Source organism: Callionymus lyra, chromosome 2 (genome assembly GCF_982586985.1).
Source record: "Callionymus lyra chromosome 2, fCalLyr1.hap1.1, whole genome shotgun sequence".
Taxonomy (NCBI): Eukaryota; Metazoa; Chordata; class Actinopteri; order Syngnathiformes; family Callionymidae; genus Callionymus; species Callionymus lyra.
The window spans coordinates 8,790,772-8,808,328 of record NC_141819.1 but is presented as its reverse complement, the minus strand read 5'-3'; the positions used below and the strand labels follow the sequence as shown (position 1 = coordinate 8,808,328).

Sequence of the window (17,557 nt, the reverse complement as noted above, 5' to 3'; positions counted from 1 at the left end):
ACTAATCGGTGATAGCGTCCTCACCCTCCTCTTATCTGCCCCACTGTGTCATTCTCTGCAACTCTGATTGTGAATGTGTTGTTAATGGCTCGGCTTCATGTTGTGCAATCAAATGTTGCTCGTGGTTAAATTTAGAAGCTGAACATCTTCACTGAACGTCTCTTACAAATCTGTCTATTAATGAACTATGCAATTTAAAAAAAATAAGCCCCTTTTACATCCTATATTTGAACACATTTCTTTGAAATGATTTAAAAAAAAAAAGAAAAATGTTTTAACAGCATTAGAGCTAGTTTTGTCTAAACGGAAATCTTCAATCCTCAATCGTGCAAAAATTATACCTGGGTTTTCTCTAAATATTGCATTTGTTCCCTGTAGATCTCCTCATAGTTTAAGAACGTACACATGTACGTTTATTTTGGTGTCTAAACAAGAAGGATCTGTCTCGCCTGCAGTTGATACAAAACTCTGCAGCCAGAATTCTGAGCCGCTCTAGTAGAAGAACTCACATTTCTCTGATCCTTAAAACTCTTCACTGGCTGCCAGTTTCTTTCAGGATCAACTTTAAAATTCTGGTTCTTACTTTCAGATCTATTCATGGTCAGACCTTCCATCAGTGATCTGATCCAGCCTTACACCCCAGCTCGGGCTCTGAGGTCTGTGGATCAGAATCTACTGATGGTTCCTGAACACGCTTCAGGACCAGAGGAGAGAAATCCTTCCAGACAGAAATCATGTTATCGATCCAAACTAACCTGAAAGAACCTGGAAAAAAGAGTTTTTACATTTGTTTTTATATTCGTACTTTAAAATATGTATTGCTTTTGATTGTTCAAACGCTTTGTGACCTAAGAAGGTGCTTTACAAATAACTATTACTTACTTACTTACTATGTAATAAACCAAATAAAATATTTGTTTTCATTCTAATGATGTCAAAGTGTAAAAACCCAAACAATGCGACACTGAGTTGAGCATTTAAACATAGTATGAGTATTTAGTTCTAGTCTTTTGACAGACAAGGCATTATTGCAATAATGAAGGTTATTACTAGATTAGAAAAAGTTTTGCACAGTCAATACTGTACACTTTAAATGTCTGTTTATTTTTTTCCTGTCACCAACTCAGAAGCTTTACAGATTCCTAAAATTAAAGTTGCTGTGTTAGGGAGGGTCCACTCCTTGTTGGATCAACCAGGACAAACCTGTCGGCAGTTAAACATCCTTGATCTCACGAAACCATTCAAATTGAATATTTCTGATGACGAGGAATGAGATGCTTGGATACATCGACAGGAAGGTTTAGAGTAAAATATTTAACGGACAAAAAGAAAAGCAGAATTGTTTTGGGTGGAAGAAATGGTGACAAAATATTCTGAAATCAATAGCGGGGTAAAAGAAAAACTTAAACATAATATAAGAAATGCACGTTAAAGATTATTTAATTCGAATTCCTTCAAATATTTTCCTTAAAAATACTACCAATCAATTTTTGATTCTTACTTTCAGAATCTCCAAAAATAGTCCATGATGTGAAAAAAACCGAAACAATAAGATTTAATTGGTTTCAATGTAATTAGAAAAATCCTACATTAAGTAGTTTAATTGTTAACAAAAAAAAGAATAGTTTTTAATTTCATGTTGCATGCTTTTATTTTTTAAAAAGGACGATGAACTTGTACGACTGATAACTTCTATAATCCTTCTTTATTCTTCGATACAAAACAGTTTAGTAAAGAGGTTTGACCAAAGTCTAAAACTATTTCAGAAATTAAACGCCAATCAATTTTTGGAAATAAGGGAATAATTATATTGCCTCAATGCTTTTAGTAGAGGTGTGTATCTGGCGATGCGTTATGTATGATGATACATGGGAAATAATATGATTGATTTTTATATATATATATATACAGTATATATATGTGTGTGATACTGTAGTAGACACCTTTAAATAAAATGTATTATTAAAAAGGATATATGTGTAGTATTGTCAAATACTTGACTCTGGTGTTGCAGAATATATCGACTGCATTACTCTTGACAGTCGTCCAAACATCAGCTAAAAAATCAGCTTAAAAGCTGCTGGGGTCGACTGTATCCTCTTGTCCTCAGTCTCCCGTCGGGATTTCAATGTTCATTTAGCTACGGAGGACGTAACGACTGCTGCCATCTAGAGGACGGAGGTTTAATTGCAAAACAAAAAGCAACAACCACTGTCAATATTTGAATGTTAATTGTAAAAAAAATAAAATAATTTTACACACACATTATTGAACTATAAACAAACAAGAAACGTAAACAGTTCATCTAAAAGTTCACATGATTTGTCTCATTATTTCTCAACAAGAACGTTCGTAGTTACCTGTACTCGTGGTGTCCAGAGTCTTCTCAGAGAAGTTACGTTTCTTTCAGTGCTCGATGTTTTCCAGGGGAGATGGTTCTCAGGTTGATCGTGTTTCTGGCCTTGAACTGACGCACACACACACACACACACACACACACACACACACACACGCATACACACTGTTGTACCCGGGTTAATGTGTCTGCGACTGTTATCATGTGTTATCTGGTCCCGCTGGTTTCTGTGGCAACCCGGGCCAGGATTGCTCACCAGAGAAAATGTTGGAAACCTCTTGGTGTTTTCCCTCGTGGAGCTAAAACTAGTTGAACCTGATCGGCCAGATGAACAAATCTGCTTCCACATTTCACAAGACTTTCTTGGCAGGATATGGATCTGAGGTGGTTCAGCCTGATTATATTTGATTAGATCTTGTTGTTGTTTTTGCCTGTATTTGTGTTTATAAGTGTGAATTTACCTCTTCCAAGGATAGTTATGAATAAAAAATGTTTGTTTATGTTTACCTCCAGTGAGCTCCGTGGACTTTCTGATGAGTGATGGTGACGACGACGCTTCCTTCCTGTCTCTGCCCAGCTCAGCCTTCTCTCAGAGGCCGTCTCTCTCCGCAGACCTCGTCGACTCAAACACGTCCAGCCAGGAGCTGCTGATCCAGGTGACGCTCGCATGGCTGAGATCCATGAGCTCAAAGACACACAACTGTTGGGAAGAAAAACTTCTTTAAGATGAACACACCTTTTTTTTAGATTTTACCTTTTTAACGTTAGTCATTTTCAACTTTAGCAACTCGATAAATAAATAAAATTAACATTAAGTTTGGGTTTGAATCACTTACTTATCCATCTATTAGTAAATAAATCACTATTTTCATTAAAAAATAAGAAAACTAGTAAAAAATGTGTGTATTTTATTTCTATTTGGTCATTTTCATATATTGCTTATAATATAAGATCATTTTTTGGCCCTTGTTTTATACAAATAAATAATGGGTGATTTGACGTTATCCTCTCATCGGTGGGATCTTTCGGTGTTTCGATCCCCGTTTAGCTGCGTAGCATATGACTGCTGCCATCTAGCGGCCGGAGGTTTAATTGCAACACAAAAATCAACATATGGAGTGAAAATTTGAATGTTAATTGTAAAATATATTTTATTATAGTTCAAAAAACAAACTATGGTAACATGATGTATATAGTATACATACATTTTTAAATAATCGATTAGTACTATCGCATATCGGTACTAATGTGGAAAAGAACATCGATATTTTGCCATATTGATATTTTATAACACGCCTAGTTTTTATGTTATAGACGTGTCAACTTCAAGCCAGTGAACTCTCCATAAGTGACGATTAAAATTCAGATATTGACCTTCGTCCGCTAGATGGCAGCAGTCATTACGTCCTCCGCAGCTAAATAAACATTGAAATCCCGACAATGACTGAGGACGAGAGGATACAGTCGACTCCAGCAGCTTTTAAAGCTGATGATTGGACAGTTACGACTTCGTCAAAAGTCATGTGGTCTGTAAATTCTGCAACTCCAGAGTCAAGTACTGGACAATACTACACATATATATCCTTATAACGCAATCATATTATTGCCCTCGTATCATGATGCATATGGTATCGCCGATACACGCCTCTACTAAGCCAGGAGCTGCTAATCCAGGTGACGCTCGCATGGCTGAGATCCATGAGGTCAAAGACACACAACTGTTAGAAAGAAAAACTGCTTTAAGATAAACGCACCTTTTTGTTATTTTACCTTTTTAATATTAGTCGTTTTCAACTTTAGGAACTCGATAAATAAATAAAAGTAACATTAAGTTTGGGTTTGAATCACTCACTTATTTATCCATTAGTAAGTAAATCACTATTTTCATTAGAAAATAAGAAAACTAGTAAAACATGAATCTATTTTATTTCTATTCAGTAATTTTCATATATTGCTTATAATATAAGATAATTTTTTTTGTCTCCCTTGTTTTAAACAAATAAATAATGGGTGATCGGACTTTATCCTCTAATCGCCGGGATCTTGCGGTGTTTCAATCCCTGTTTAGCTGCGTAGGATATGACTGCTGCCATCTAGCGGCCGGAGGTTTAATTGCAACACAAATAAACAGACTGGGTGAAAATTTAAATGTTAATTGTTAAATATCATCTCATCGCCGGGATCTTGCTGGATTTATACCATTTTTTAGCTGCGTAGGATATGAAATTCTTTTTTTATATGTACATTTCGTAATGTAATCAAAATATTTGTTACAATTTAACGTTAATTTCTGTTGTTCCAGTTCATTTTTCTAGTAGTTTTATACATTTTTTTCTTCAGTTTGTACAGGTGTTTGTCTACTTGTTTTTGATCCATTTGTCTCACTTTTTGTTCCTCTTTCTCAATATTCTGCTTTTCATTTTCCCCGCCGTCCAGCACCAGAGGGTCACCTGGTCCTGTCTGTCCACTTTCGCTCATGTACTAAAACCTTTTCTGCATTCTTGCCCTGTAGTCGTACGAGCGTCCAACACCTGTAGTCCCTCATAGTTGAGTGACGGGAAGATGTAGAGCCTGTTTGTAGTTGTTGTAACTTCATCTTGATTCATTAAAGTGACTTTTCATTTCCTCGTGTGTCCAGACTCTACAGGACAAAGTGTGTGATTTCCAGACTCGACTTCACACTGAAGAAGTCGCGCGTCAGCTGCTGCTGCGGCAGTTGCAGCAGCAGAGCGTCCACGAGCGCTCGTGTGCTGGAGACGTGTCTCGGGAACGTATCCTGTTGGACAGAAGTGAGTCCCGGACAGTGGAGACACTCTACACATGGTTTATATACGATGTTATTTATCTGTGGCTTCTTCATTGACGCACAGGTGTGAGGCCGGCGCTGCCCGATTCCGGTCACGGTCAGGAGGAGCAGCTGGTCACTCGGCTGCGATCACAGGTACGTCTGAAGTCACATTTTCTGATTAAATCGCTGAGAATACATCTGAATTGGATATAATTCATTTATTGAGGGAAACCTTTAAGCAAAGTGACTTGATTTAAATTTACTATCATAGATGGTAAACATAAACGGGGAAATATAAGCATTTGGATGTTGTTTCTTAGCTCAATAATGGGTAAATCGCTGAGAATTTCAAAGAAAAGTTCAGACATATTTCAACTTTTCATATTTAAGATCTGACTACTGACGATTAAAACCCTCGAACAAGTATTTCGGATTAATTTGAAAAGTCATCTAATGCGAAAAACCAACTCTCCTGACTCGCATGTTTCAAATGTTGAAGTATTTCTCTCCAAGATGCGGTAAGTTCCTCATCATGACCATGTTTTCAACTTATTACTTTATAAAGTTGCTCTGAAATCTGGGCGAACGAGAGGTTACGAGAGTCCATTATGATGTAATAATGGCTTCACTCCTCCTCCAGCCAGCGGTAATCTCTCCCGCTTTGTTTATACAACGAGTCCCTTGGAGGGGGGAGACTTCTGTGATTGATGATGCGCAGTGACAAACCTCCATGCTTGACCAATCACAGCAGAGTGGACGGGGTAATTGTAAACAAGATTTAATCTCCAGAAGAACAAAATCTATCGCATGAAAAAAATAGAGTTCCATTTGGCTGTAATCATGCCCTGCTTTGTTTATACAATGAGTCCCTTGGAGGTGGAGACCATTACAGCAGAGTGTGGTTACGGTCAACAAGATTTCATCTCCAGAAAGTGTTTTCAGTGGGCGGAGCTTAAGATCATTTTCTAACGTCAATATTTAAATGAAAATAGAGTTTTGTACAAACGTACTGATGTGAATCAAGAGTCGATGAAGCAGCAACGATGGATGAGGCAGCATCTCTTTTCACCGAAACGCTCGTTGGCAACGATCAAAAACTGGAGGGCGTGTCTCAGAGTTTAACTCCCTGAGCCTGCAAAAGTGATCCAGCAGGTTCTACTTCAAACAAAAGATCCGTTTCAACAGGTGTAGACTGTTAACGTATTAATGAACCACGACTCCAACCGAAATCTCGACTCGAAGAATAAACCATTTAATTCTCAACGAGCCGCTGTCGGCAGGTTCACCTCAGAAGCGTCTATTTCAAATTAAATGAACTAAACACATAATGACTTGATGATCACTGACATCTACAGTGTTTGACAAGTCTTTTGTGTTGTTGCTATTTTTGTCTGCGGCCGTTTACACACAAACCACTGAACACTTTCAAAACATTCAGTCAGAAAATACAAATTAAATAATCTTATTTTAATTGGATAAAATGTATAAAGGTATTAATTATCTTTAATTACATTTTAATTGGATTTAATTAATTAATTAATTGGCCCCTCCACCCGCTCTCTCAGGCCCCTCCATCCGCTCTCTCAGGCCCCTCCACCTGCTCTCTCAGGCCCCTTTACCCGTTCTCTCAGGCCCCTCCACCTGCTCTCTCAGGCCCCTCCATCCGCTCTCTCAGGCCCCTCCACCTGCTCTCTCAGGCCCCTTTACCCGTTCTCTCAGGCCCCTCCACCCGCTCTCTCAGGTCCCTCCACCCGCTCTCTCAGGCCCCTCCACCTGCTCTCTCAGGCCCTTCCACCCGCTCTCTCAGGCCCTTCCACCCGCTCTCTCAGGCCCCTCCACCTGCTCTCTCAGGCCCTTCCACCCGCTCTCTCAGGCCCTTCCACCCGCTCTCTCAGGCCCCTCCATCCGCTCTCTCAGGCCCCTCCACCTGCTCTCTCAGGCCCCTTTACCCGTTCTCTCAGGCCCTTCCACCTGCTCTCTCAGGCCCCTCCACCCGCTCTCTCAAGCCCTTCCACCTGCTCTCTCAGGCCCTTCCACCTGCTCTCTCAGGCCCTTCCACCTGCTCTCTCAAGCCCCTCCACCCGCTCTCTCCATCTCTAGATTTTTAAATACACTATATCCCAAAAAATAGTTTTGTGTTTTTAGTTTTTCCAAGTATTATTAATGTTATGTATTGTTATACCAAACCTTTCACTCAGTAAGACACAAGGTGAAATACCAGATGAAAATGTTTTATAAAATAAAAGCACATATTTGATAATATGTGACAATTATTGTATAAAATAATTGATACAATCCTATTTTAATATGTTGCAGGTCATGTCACCATGATTGTTTATTTACTATTAAACTATGCTCTACTAAAAAAACATTTACATTGGATTCAAAAAACCCTCTTATCTCAGTTCAACTGCTTTTTTTTTTTTTTCTCCCTTTCAAATGAGCCTAAATGTGACCTTGAGATTTCTGGTTTTCCCAGGTGGAGGATCTGGAGGAGAAGTTGTTGGATCAGACCCAGGAGGTGGAGAGACTTCGTTCTGAGCTGGTGAGTCGCTGCACATTCCTGGGAGGCCGGCGGGAGGAAATGTAACCTAATTACCAATAAAAGACTCACGTGGGGATCTGGTCCCAGTTCTCTAGGATCTAGATCTGTGTCACACACTGTAACGGTGCAGAGTCCACAATCTGAATCTGAAGTTATCTTTCTCTTCCACCAGGGGGCGACAGACGTGGAGAAGCAGCTGGAGCTGCTGGAGGTGGAGAACCAGCGACTGAAGCAGGAGCTCAAGACCTTCAGGTGCTCGGAGCTCCACACGCCTGACACGCACAGCCAGGTACACACTACACTACACAACACAACGGACTACACAACACTACACAACACAACGGACTACACTACACTACACTACGGACTACACTACACTACGGACTACACTACACTACGGACTACACTACACTACGGACTACACTACACTACACTATGGACTACACTACACTATGGACTACACTACACTACACTATGGACTACACTACACTACACTATGGACTACACTACACTATGGACTACACTACACTACACTATGGACTACACTACACTACACTATGGACTACACTACACTATGGACTACACTACACTACACTATGGACTACACTACACTACGGACTACACTACACTACGGACTACACGACACTACGGACTACACGACACTACGGACTACACGACACTACGGACTACACGACACTACGGACTACACGACACTACGGACTACACGACACTACGGACTACACGACACTACGGACTACACGACACTACGGACTACACGACACTACGGACTACACGACACTACGGACTACACTACACTACGGACTACACTACACTACACTACGGACTACACTACACTACGGACTACACTACACTACACTATGGACTACGGAGTACACTACACTATGGAGTACACTACACTATGGAGTACACTACACTATGGAGTACACTACACTATGGAGTACACTACACTATGGAGTACACTACACTATGGAGTACACTACACTATGGAGTACACTACACTACGGACTACAAGACACGACACTACGGACTACACGACACGACACTACGGACTACACAACACTACGGACTACACAACACGACACTACGGACTACACAACCCGGAGGCTAACAGAAAATCTTCGGGGGTCCAGGATGTGTCGCGGCGCGAGGCGTGTCGAAGTGAAAACCAGGCCTGGAACCGGGAGCGCCGGCTGCTGGATCTGGAGCGAGAACTGATGGAGAAGACGTCCAGGGTGGAGACGCTGCAGCGTCAGCTGGAAGACTCGGGACGGCAGCTGGAGGAGACCAGGAGGAGGCAGACGGACGTGGAGGACAAGCTGACCGTCCGGCTGCAGGAGTGCGAGGAGGAGCTGGCCCGCCAGGCGGCGACGCCTCCTAGAGTCAAGGTGAGTCCGTGCAACTTTAAGTCTGGATTAGAAAGACCTAAACCGGTTCCTCTGGTGTGTCCTCCTCAGTACGTGACCCAGACGGTGGAGGTGGAGTCCACGGACTCCCAGAAGGCTCTGCTGGACATGCAGGTCCGGAACGCCGCCCTGCAGGAGCAGGTGTCGGTCCAGAGGCAGCTCCTGAAGGAGATGGAGACGCAGCTGCACGAGTCGCAGAGAACCAGCGCCCAGTTGAGAACGCAGGTGAAGACGGGTCAAAGTTCAACTGATGTGTAGATTTAAGTGTGCGTTAAAGTGATGTGAAAATGATCTTAAGCCCCGCCCACTGAAAACACTTTTTCTGGAGATGAAATCTTGTTGAGCGTAACCACACCCACTCTGCTGTGAGTGTCTCCACCTCCAAGGGACTCATTGTATAAACAAAGCAGGGCGTGATTACATCTGACTGGAACTCTATTTTTTTTCAAGTGATAGTTCACCCAAAATTCTTTTAACACTGACATGCTAGCTCTGACATGCTAGCTCTAATATGCTAACACTGACATGCTAACACTGACATGCTAGCTCTGACATGCTAAGACTGACGTCCGCTTTTTGAACCTAGTCACCAGGAGACTTGTTGGTTGGGATTATTTTCAGAGTAATCTCTTACTTTTAGAGTTATAGAGAAAAATGTTTGTTCATTTTAATGTAGCGACTGGAGCTCAGTTGTCTTCGTCTTCATCTTCGTCCACTTCGACTGTAACGTCCATCTTGGATTGAAGCCTCCACATGAGAAATAATTAGAAAATGTACAAAAAAAAATATATATATATATGTTTGTAGCAGAAGCTAACAGGCTAACCGGCTAACATGCTAACACTTTAAGTCACCAGTGCAAACTTGTCTAATTCTCCCGTCACTCCCGGTCTTAACACTTTTCTCTCCGACTGCATTCGGGCGTCAGCTGCTTGCTGACCACGCCCACTTGTGCGACCTCTTGTCCACGGCCGCTGACAGGAGCAGCTCGCAGGTCATTCACGGGTCATCAAAGGTCGGGCCCCCCCACTCTGTGACGTCACAGAAGAGACGCTCAGGTTGAACGGTTCCAAACTCAATACTGTTTTTTATCAAAATGGAGAAATCTCATTTTTAAAGTCAGTTTTTCAATGCATTTAATTTCCTAAATTTACATCAATTGCTTGACTTTGCTAAAAGAACTTGCTAAAATGCTCCATTGGCTCAGTTTCTATCTACAAACCCCTGCCAATGAGCAAGACACAAGTCTACTCTTGATGGTTTGGAACCTTTCACCGAGAGAAATATTTCCAAAACCTCTTAGTCTCCCTGACCTCCCAGTTTGTAGCCTCCAGTACTAAACTTGTATTTTTTAGAATGTTTTTTATACTTTTTTTTCTTGAACTTAAAATGGTGAAATATTGTGGTTTTAATTAAGTTTTAATGTTTGTTATATTTAAAAGGAAAATAGCAAAAAATGTGGTTCTTGGTTCGGTGTTAAAGTGACTGTTTGTCTCAAGTTTTGATCATTGATTGATTATTCGGTGGAAAGTTCTGACACCAAATGGAAGAAATAAGTGTTTGTGATATAAATAGAAAATGGTAAATATAGATATTGATGATCCTGGTTAAAGCAGCACTTCATCATGTTGCTCTGGAATCCTGGTTGATGACCTTGATGTGTGTGTAGATCCTGGTGTACGAGGGTGAGATGCAGCGAGCTCAGAGTCACCTGGAGGCCGAGATGCAGAACCTGGAGGAGGAGAAGAACCGAGTGATCGAGGAGGCGTTCATCCGGGCGGAGAGCGAGATGAAGGCTGTGCACGAGAACCTGGCAGGTGAGACATGGTTTCCCCGATATGTAACAATATTTAATAGTATTTTTTATTTTTTATTTCCCCTCCATTAGTCATGACTGTAAAAAATTAAACTATTATTTTCACAATTATCTCAATAAATGACCACAAATCTGGTTTACAGCAGTGGGTCAGTGTTTTTATATGTAAAACTACTTTTTTTTTATTTTTTATTAACCAGTAGAAAGAACCAGAAACTGAGGGGGTCCCTAAAGGGACATGGAAGAAAAAATGTATATTGCGTGATCTCTCAATACTCACACAATACTTTTGCTAAAAATTTAGAAAGTTATAAACCGTGCAATAAATTCCCCAAACACCGTTAAGAACGCGGTAATAAAATGAGCATCAGCGTAACCGTCTTCATTATCACGGTGATTCTCTGAAATTAAATGTTTTAAATGCATCTTTATTAATCTTTTTATCATTAATTCATTCATTTTCTCCATATCTATTTATTGATTAAAACGATCTAAGATTGTCACCCAGTAAATAGGATTTACATTTTGAGAGAAATCTCGCAAAAAAATGTGTAAAAAAACTATACTTCTGTAGACAAGGATCACGAGATAACCCTAAATGTATATATTTTTTTCTTCCATGTCCCTTTAGGGGCTCCGTAGAAACTTGCATAACAAGAGTCTTCAACTTGATTTTTAAAAACAAGAGATTCTTCGACGTAACAGTTCTGACACTAGAGGGCGCCAAAAACACTATTTTCAGCTTTCTGTTTAAAGGGTTTAGCGAAGGGGTTGGCAATTAAAAATCTTCAAGGGCCACATTCAATTCTGTGAATGTTGTTAGGGGCCGTCAAGCAAAAAGAAAGACGAAAAAATCCTTAAAAAAAGGACATGCGTCATTAGCCCATGACATTTATTAAGCTAAATAAGCTGTCATTTTATTCCTGTATAGATGAGTTTTTTTCAAAACATTTCTTCAATTAACTTAAAAAAAAAAATGTTTTGAGGGATTAATATATACTCGAAAAATTACACACAAAAAGGAGGGTAGTGTTACGTGAAAATGTAAATTAATAATAAATTCATTGGAATCATTTATACATGATCATACTTTGACATTACGAGGGCCGCAGAAATGCAGTCAAAGGGGGCCGCACTTTGCCCAGGTCTGGTTTTAATGCGTATTGTCTTGCCGTTTTACATAACGACTTGCATCAACATGTGAACCCTGGTGTGGTTTCAGGGGTCCGTACCAACCTGCTGAGCCTGCAGCCGGCCCTGCGGACCCTCACCTGCGACTACAACTCCCTGAAGAAGCAGGTCCAGGATTTTCCCTTCATGCTGGAGAAGGCCATCACGGAGGCCAAGCAGGAGGTTCGGCTCAAGGGACCTTTAAAGTCTCATCGGAGGGTTTGATTTTTAAATCTAACCATGATGAACACGTGTGCTCAGATCTGCCAGGTGATCAGTCAGGTGAGCAGCACCAACCAGGAGCTGCTGCTGAAATACAAGCGAGAGATGAACCTGAGGAAGAAATGTCACAACGAGCTGGTGCGACTAAAAGGTCAGTTATTTAATTTGATAATAATCTATTGATGCATGTATAACGATATAAACTCACTTTTGTTTCGTCAGGCAACATCCGGGTCTTCTGCCGGGTCCGACCCGTCAGCCAAGAGGAGCAGGACTCCGCCGACGCCAAGACCATGCTGAGCTTCGACTCGGACGACGACACCACCCTCTACCTCACCAACAAGGGCAAAATCATGACCTTCGACCTGGACAAAGTCTTCACCCCTCAGGCCACGCAGGCGGAGGTGAGTCGTGTCGAGTGTCTTTAAATAATAAAAAATAAAAAAATCTTCTCTTCTGACCTTCAACGTGCTTCACTCTTCGTGGTCGCAGGTGTTCCAGGAAGTTCAGTCCCTGGTCACTTCCTGTATCGACGGTTTCAACGTCTGCATATTTGCCTACGGCCAGACGGGATCTGGGAAGACGTACACTATGGAGGTGAAAACAAAAAACGACATTTGAAGCTGATTTTTTAATTTTTATTGTTTTAACCGTTGCTTTGGTCGTGGGTTCAGGGCGTGGCCGGCGACCCGGGAATCAACCAGCGAGCTCTTCGCCTGCTGTTTTCCGAGGTGACGGAGAAATGCGACTGGGACTACAAGATCTCCGTCAGCATGGTGGAGATCTACAACGAGACGCTGCGGTGAGAAGACCAGGGCTCTGAGTAGGGGGTCTATCTTGATGACACGAGGGGCCAAAATCTTTATGCGATTACTTTTGACCTCGAGCGATTTAAAGGAATATTACCTGTTTAATTTATGTTGATTTTATTTTTTTAATTGGTTCATTATTTATATATAGTTGGTTCATCCACTGACACTTAAATTAAACTAGATAAACTTTTTTTTAAATGTTTTTTTGAGAGTTAAGAGTTAACTTTCAGTATAATATGCTGAAGTCTTTCTCTCCAAGATGCAGTAAATTCTTGATCATGACCATGTTCTCAACTTATTACTTTATAAAGTTGCTCTGAAATCTGGACGAACGAGAGGTTACGAGAGTCCATGATGACGTAATAATGGCTTCACTCCTCCTTCAGCCAGCTGTAATCACGACCCGTTTTGTTTATACTACGAGTCCCTTGGAGGTGGAGACTTCCGGGTTTAATGACCCACAGTTACAAGCCTCCATGTTTGACTAATCACAGCAGAGTGGGTGTGGTTATCAAACGGATTTCATCTCCAGAAAGTGTTTTCAGTGGGCGGAGCTTAAGATCATTTTCTAATGTCAATATTTCAATGAAAAGAGAGTTTTGTACAAACACACACTGATGATACAATAGAGTCACACATCACAACAACACACACTTACCACCTTAGATTAATTTAATTGAAATTTATGAGATTATTAATTCGGTAAGATTAATTGATCTGTCAAAAATGATTTTGCTTCTCTGTGAATTTTAATTTGGCGGGAAAAGTCCCAATTGGCTCAAATGATCTTGTTTAAGCAATGTTTGGCAAATTTAAAATGTCTTTATATATATATATATATAAATATATATATATATATTTTGATGTAAGATGTGGTTAGATCATGCTAACACTGAAATTGCTAACACTTGCATGCTAGCTCTGAATTTGCTAACACTGATATTGCTAAGACTTGCATGCTAGCTCTGACATTGCTAACACTGATATTGCTAACACTGACATGCTAGCTCTGAATTTGCTAACACTGATATTGCTAACACTTGCATGCTAGCTCTGAATTGGCTAACACTGATATTGCTAAGACTTGCATGCTAGCTCTGACATTGCTAACACTGATATTGCTAACACTGACATGCTAGCTCTGAATTTGCTAACACTGATATTGCTAACACTTACATGCTAGCTCTGACATGCTCACACTGACATCCGCTCTTTGAACCCTGTCACCAGGAACCTGCTCGGCGAAACTCCGACGGACAAGCTGGACATCAAGTTGAACCCAGACGGCAGTGGTCAGCTGTATGTTCCGGGGCTGACGGAGTTCATCGTCCAGAGTCCTGAAGACATCAACAGAGTAAGACCTTCTCACGGAGGAGAGGCGTCTCTGCCGATGGGTTAACCCGCCCCGTCTGTCGCCTGCAGGTGTTTGAGTTGGGCCACATGAACCGGGCGACGGCGTGCACCAACCTGAACGAGCACAGCTCGCGCTCGCACGCCCTGCTCATCATCAACGTGTCCGGGTACAACTGCACCACAGGAGGCTGCACTCAAGGTGAGGAGGCATCCGGAGAAGAGCCGGACGAAGAGGGCTAACGTATGTGCCTCGGCAGGGAGGCTGAACCTGGTGGACCTGGCCGGGTCGGAGCGGATCGGCAAGTCGGGGGCGGAAGGAAGTCGCCTGCGAGAGGCTCAGTGCATCAACAAGTCCCTGTCGGCGCTCGGAGACGTCATCAACGCCCTAAGGAGCAAACACTCCCACGTGCCCTTCAGGAACTCGCGGCTCACCTACCTGCTGCAGGACAGCCTGAGCGGGGACAGCAAGACCCTCATGATGGTGCAGGCGTCGCCGCTGGCGAGCAACATGAGCGAGTCGGTCTGCTCGCTAAAGTTCGCCCAGCGGGTCCGAAGCATCGAGCTGAGCTCCTCCACCAGGAGACACGAGAACTCGTCCACCTCGTCCTCCCCGACACACGACAGCGTCGAGGTAGGTGTTGACGCCATCTCTCGTGCTAACACGCCAACGCTTGCTTGCTAGCTCTGACGCGCCAGCGCTCGCTTGCTAGCTCTGACGCGCCAGCGCTCGCTTGCTAGCTCTGACGCGCCAACGCTCGCTTGCTAGTTCTGATGCGCCAACGCTCGCTTGCTAACACTCGCTTGCTAGCTCTGACGCGCCGACAGTCGCTTGCTAGCTCTGACGCGCCAACGCTCGCTTGCTAGATTTCACCTACTAGATTTGACGCGCCAACACTCGCTTGCTATCTCTGACGCGCTGACACTCACTTGCTAGCTCTGACGCGCCAACGCTTGCTTGCTAACACTCACTTGCTAGCTCTGACGCGCTGACACTCACTTGCTAGCTCTGACCCGCCAACGCTCGCTTGCTAGCTCTCACGTAATAGATTTGACGCGCCAACACTCACTTGCTAGCCCTGACGAGCTGACACTCACTTGCTAGCTCTGACGCACCAACGCTCGCTTGCTAACACTCACTTGCTAGCTCTGACGCATCAACGCTCGCTTGCTAACACTCACTTGCTAGCTCTGACGCGCTGACACTCGCTTGCTAGCTCCGACGCGCCAACGCTCGCTTGCTAGCTCTGACGTAATAGATTTGACGCGCTGACACTCACTTGCTAGCTCTGACACACCAACGCTCGCTTGCTAACACTCATTTGCTAGCTCTGACGCATCCACGCTCGCTTGCTAACGCTTGCTTGCTAGCTCTCACTTAATAGATTTTACGCGCCAACACTCGCTTGCTAGCCCTGACGAGCTGACACTCACTTGCTAACACTCACGTGCTAACTCTGACGCGCCAACACTCACTTGCTATGTCACTGTCAATGTTCCACTGGTGTTGAAGTTGACCTCTGACTCCGCAGCTGGACTCTCCCCCGGTGACCCCGGTGCCTCTCCCTATCTCCCGGGCCAGCAGCGCCGGCTCCACGCTCTCGTCCGCCTCCCGCACCCCCGGCAGCTCGCGCAGGAGGTCCCAGTCCCAGCTCTCCACAGGTACGCTCGCCCGCCGCCCCGTCAACACTTCCCATGATGCCCTTCTTCAGACGCATGTTCCAGCCACAGGCAGAACCTACAATGTGTCCCGCTCTCATCCGACTATCCTGTGATCTGATTGGTTGATTTGCAGACAGACAGGTAGACAGAGTCAGCCCACCTGTGGGTCAGCAGGTAGGTGGGGGTGTCTGCAGACGGGTGGGGAGTTCTGCATGGAAGCGCTCGGCATGGAACTGCACCCCCTCCCCCCCTCTAACACCCCTGACCTCTGAGCGGCTGCTGCAGCTTCTGTCTGTGCCTGCAGGGCGGCGACCTTCACTCACTCTGGTGTAAACCGTTGCCATAGTGACATCCACTTGTTATTGACAGGTCGAACCAGGTTTCATTGCAAAATTCAAACGTCACTCATTTTTCTACTCACCCTCATGTCGACTAATGTAGGGATTATTTTCAGAGTAATCTGTTTTTTTTTAGAGTTCATCTTGTGTTGAAGCCTCTATTAGTTTTCAGTTCAGCTGCAGTACTGGCTTTGTTTTCTTGTTTGTTACTTTGTTTATTTTTCCATCTAGTGATGTGTCGATGAAGCTTCGTGAAACAGTGTCATTATCTCCTGAGTCCACTAGATGTCACTCTTTGCTCTATAATCTATTGCTTTGAAAAGTTATTCTATTGAAACCTCACATCATCTTTAAGCTGAGGGCGCCCCCTACTGTCACAGTATATGACACTGTTTCATGAAGCTTCATCACTATTGACGTCTTCTAACACAGACTTGCATCCAGCTTCAGCTTCTCATTTAAAGAGCCATAGTGGGCGGAGCTATAGAGCTATTTTTTTTACTTAGAATTTGTTTTGTTTTTTTACGTTAAATTGGGTAACAAAGTTTGCCAGATTTCAAACAGAAAAGGGTTGAAATAATTATTACACGAGTAAAAGTGTGATCCAAGCACAACACCAACGACTAATATACACTAAAAGTAAAAAAAAAACTAGGATTAGATCATTTTTGTTAAACTATATTCCGGTTTAAGAAAGTGCATTTGATAGTGGTGTTTCAGAACATGTGTAGCGTCTTTAATTTACTCTCTAAATACACTTATTGTGACTGTCAATTATAGATTTGCTGATGAAGCTTCATGAAACAGTGTCATATTCTTCAGAGGACAGTAGGGGGCGCCCTCAGCTTAAAAATGATGTGAGGTTTCAATAGAATAGTTTTTCAAAGCAATAGATTATAGAGCAAAGAGTGACATCTAGTGGACTCAGGAGATAATGACATGGTTTCATGAAGCTTCATCGACACATCACTAGTAACCGTCACCCCCACGACAAACACGACTGAACCGAAGCAAAGATGGATTTGTGTCACTTCCTGCTTGTTGCTCTTCACTCCGACACATCCTGGACACAAA

At 42.9% G+C, this 17,557-nt stretch overlaps 1 protein-coding gene across 2 annotated transcripts in view; it reads left to right on the top strand.

Annotated features, from left to right (window-relative positions):
* kifc3 (kinesin family member C3) overlaps nucleotides 1-17,557 on the top strand; it is a 42,664-nt gene that overhangs the window by 24,226 nt on the left and 881 nt on the right. Inside the window, exons 3-22 of one of the 2 annotated variants that reach the window (XM_087783402.1) lie at nucleotides 2,870-3,012; nucleotides 4,799-4,834; nucleotides 4,995-5,145; nucleotides 5,227-5,297; nucleotides 7,624-7,689; nucleotides 7,862-7,978; nucleotides 8,841-9,095; nucleotides 9,165-9,338; nucleotides 10,042-10,128; nucleotides 10,783-10,930; nucleotides 12,152-12,282; nucleotides 12,361-12,472; nucleotides 12,544-12,725; nucleotides 12,814-12,918; nucleotides 12,996-13,123; nucleotides 14,364-14,487; nucleotides 14,556-14,685; nucleotides 14,744-15,117; nucleotides 16,016-16,145; nucleotides 16,279-16,319. In XM_087783402.1, coding sequence (XP_087639528.1) covers nucleotides 2,870-3,012; nucleotides 4,799-4,834; nucleotides 4,995-5,145; nucleotides 5,227-5,297; nucleotides 7,624-7,689; nucleotides 7,862-7,978; nucleotides 8,841-9,095; nucleotides 9,165-9,338; nucleotides 10,042-10,128; nucleotides 10,783-10,930; nucleotides 12,152-12,282; nucleotides 12,361-12,472; nucleotides 12,544-12,725; nucleotides 12,814-12,918; nucleotides 12,996-13,123; nucleotides 14,364-14,487; nucleotides 14,556-14,685; nucleotides 14,744-15,117; nucleotides 16,016-16,145; nucleotides 16,279-16,319 — 2,705 coding nt within the window. The remainder of the gene's footprint in view (nucleotides 1-2,869; nucleotides 3,013-4,798; nucleotides 4,835-4,994; nucleotides 5,146-5,226; nucleotides 5,298-7,623; nucleotides 7,690-7,861; nucleotides 7,979-8,840; nucleotides 9,096-9,164; nucleotides 9,339-10,041; nucleotides 10,129-10,782; nucleotides 10,931-12,151; nucleotides 12,283-12,360; nucleotides 12,473-12,543; nucleotides 12,726-12,813; nucleotides 12,919-12,995; nucleotides 13,124-14,363; nucleotides 14,488-14,555; nucleotides 14,686-14,743; nucleotides 15,118-16,015; nucleotides 16,146-16,278; nucleotides 16,320-17,557) is intronic. The other variant, XM_087783403.1, reaches the window with a different exon arrangement.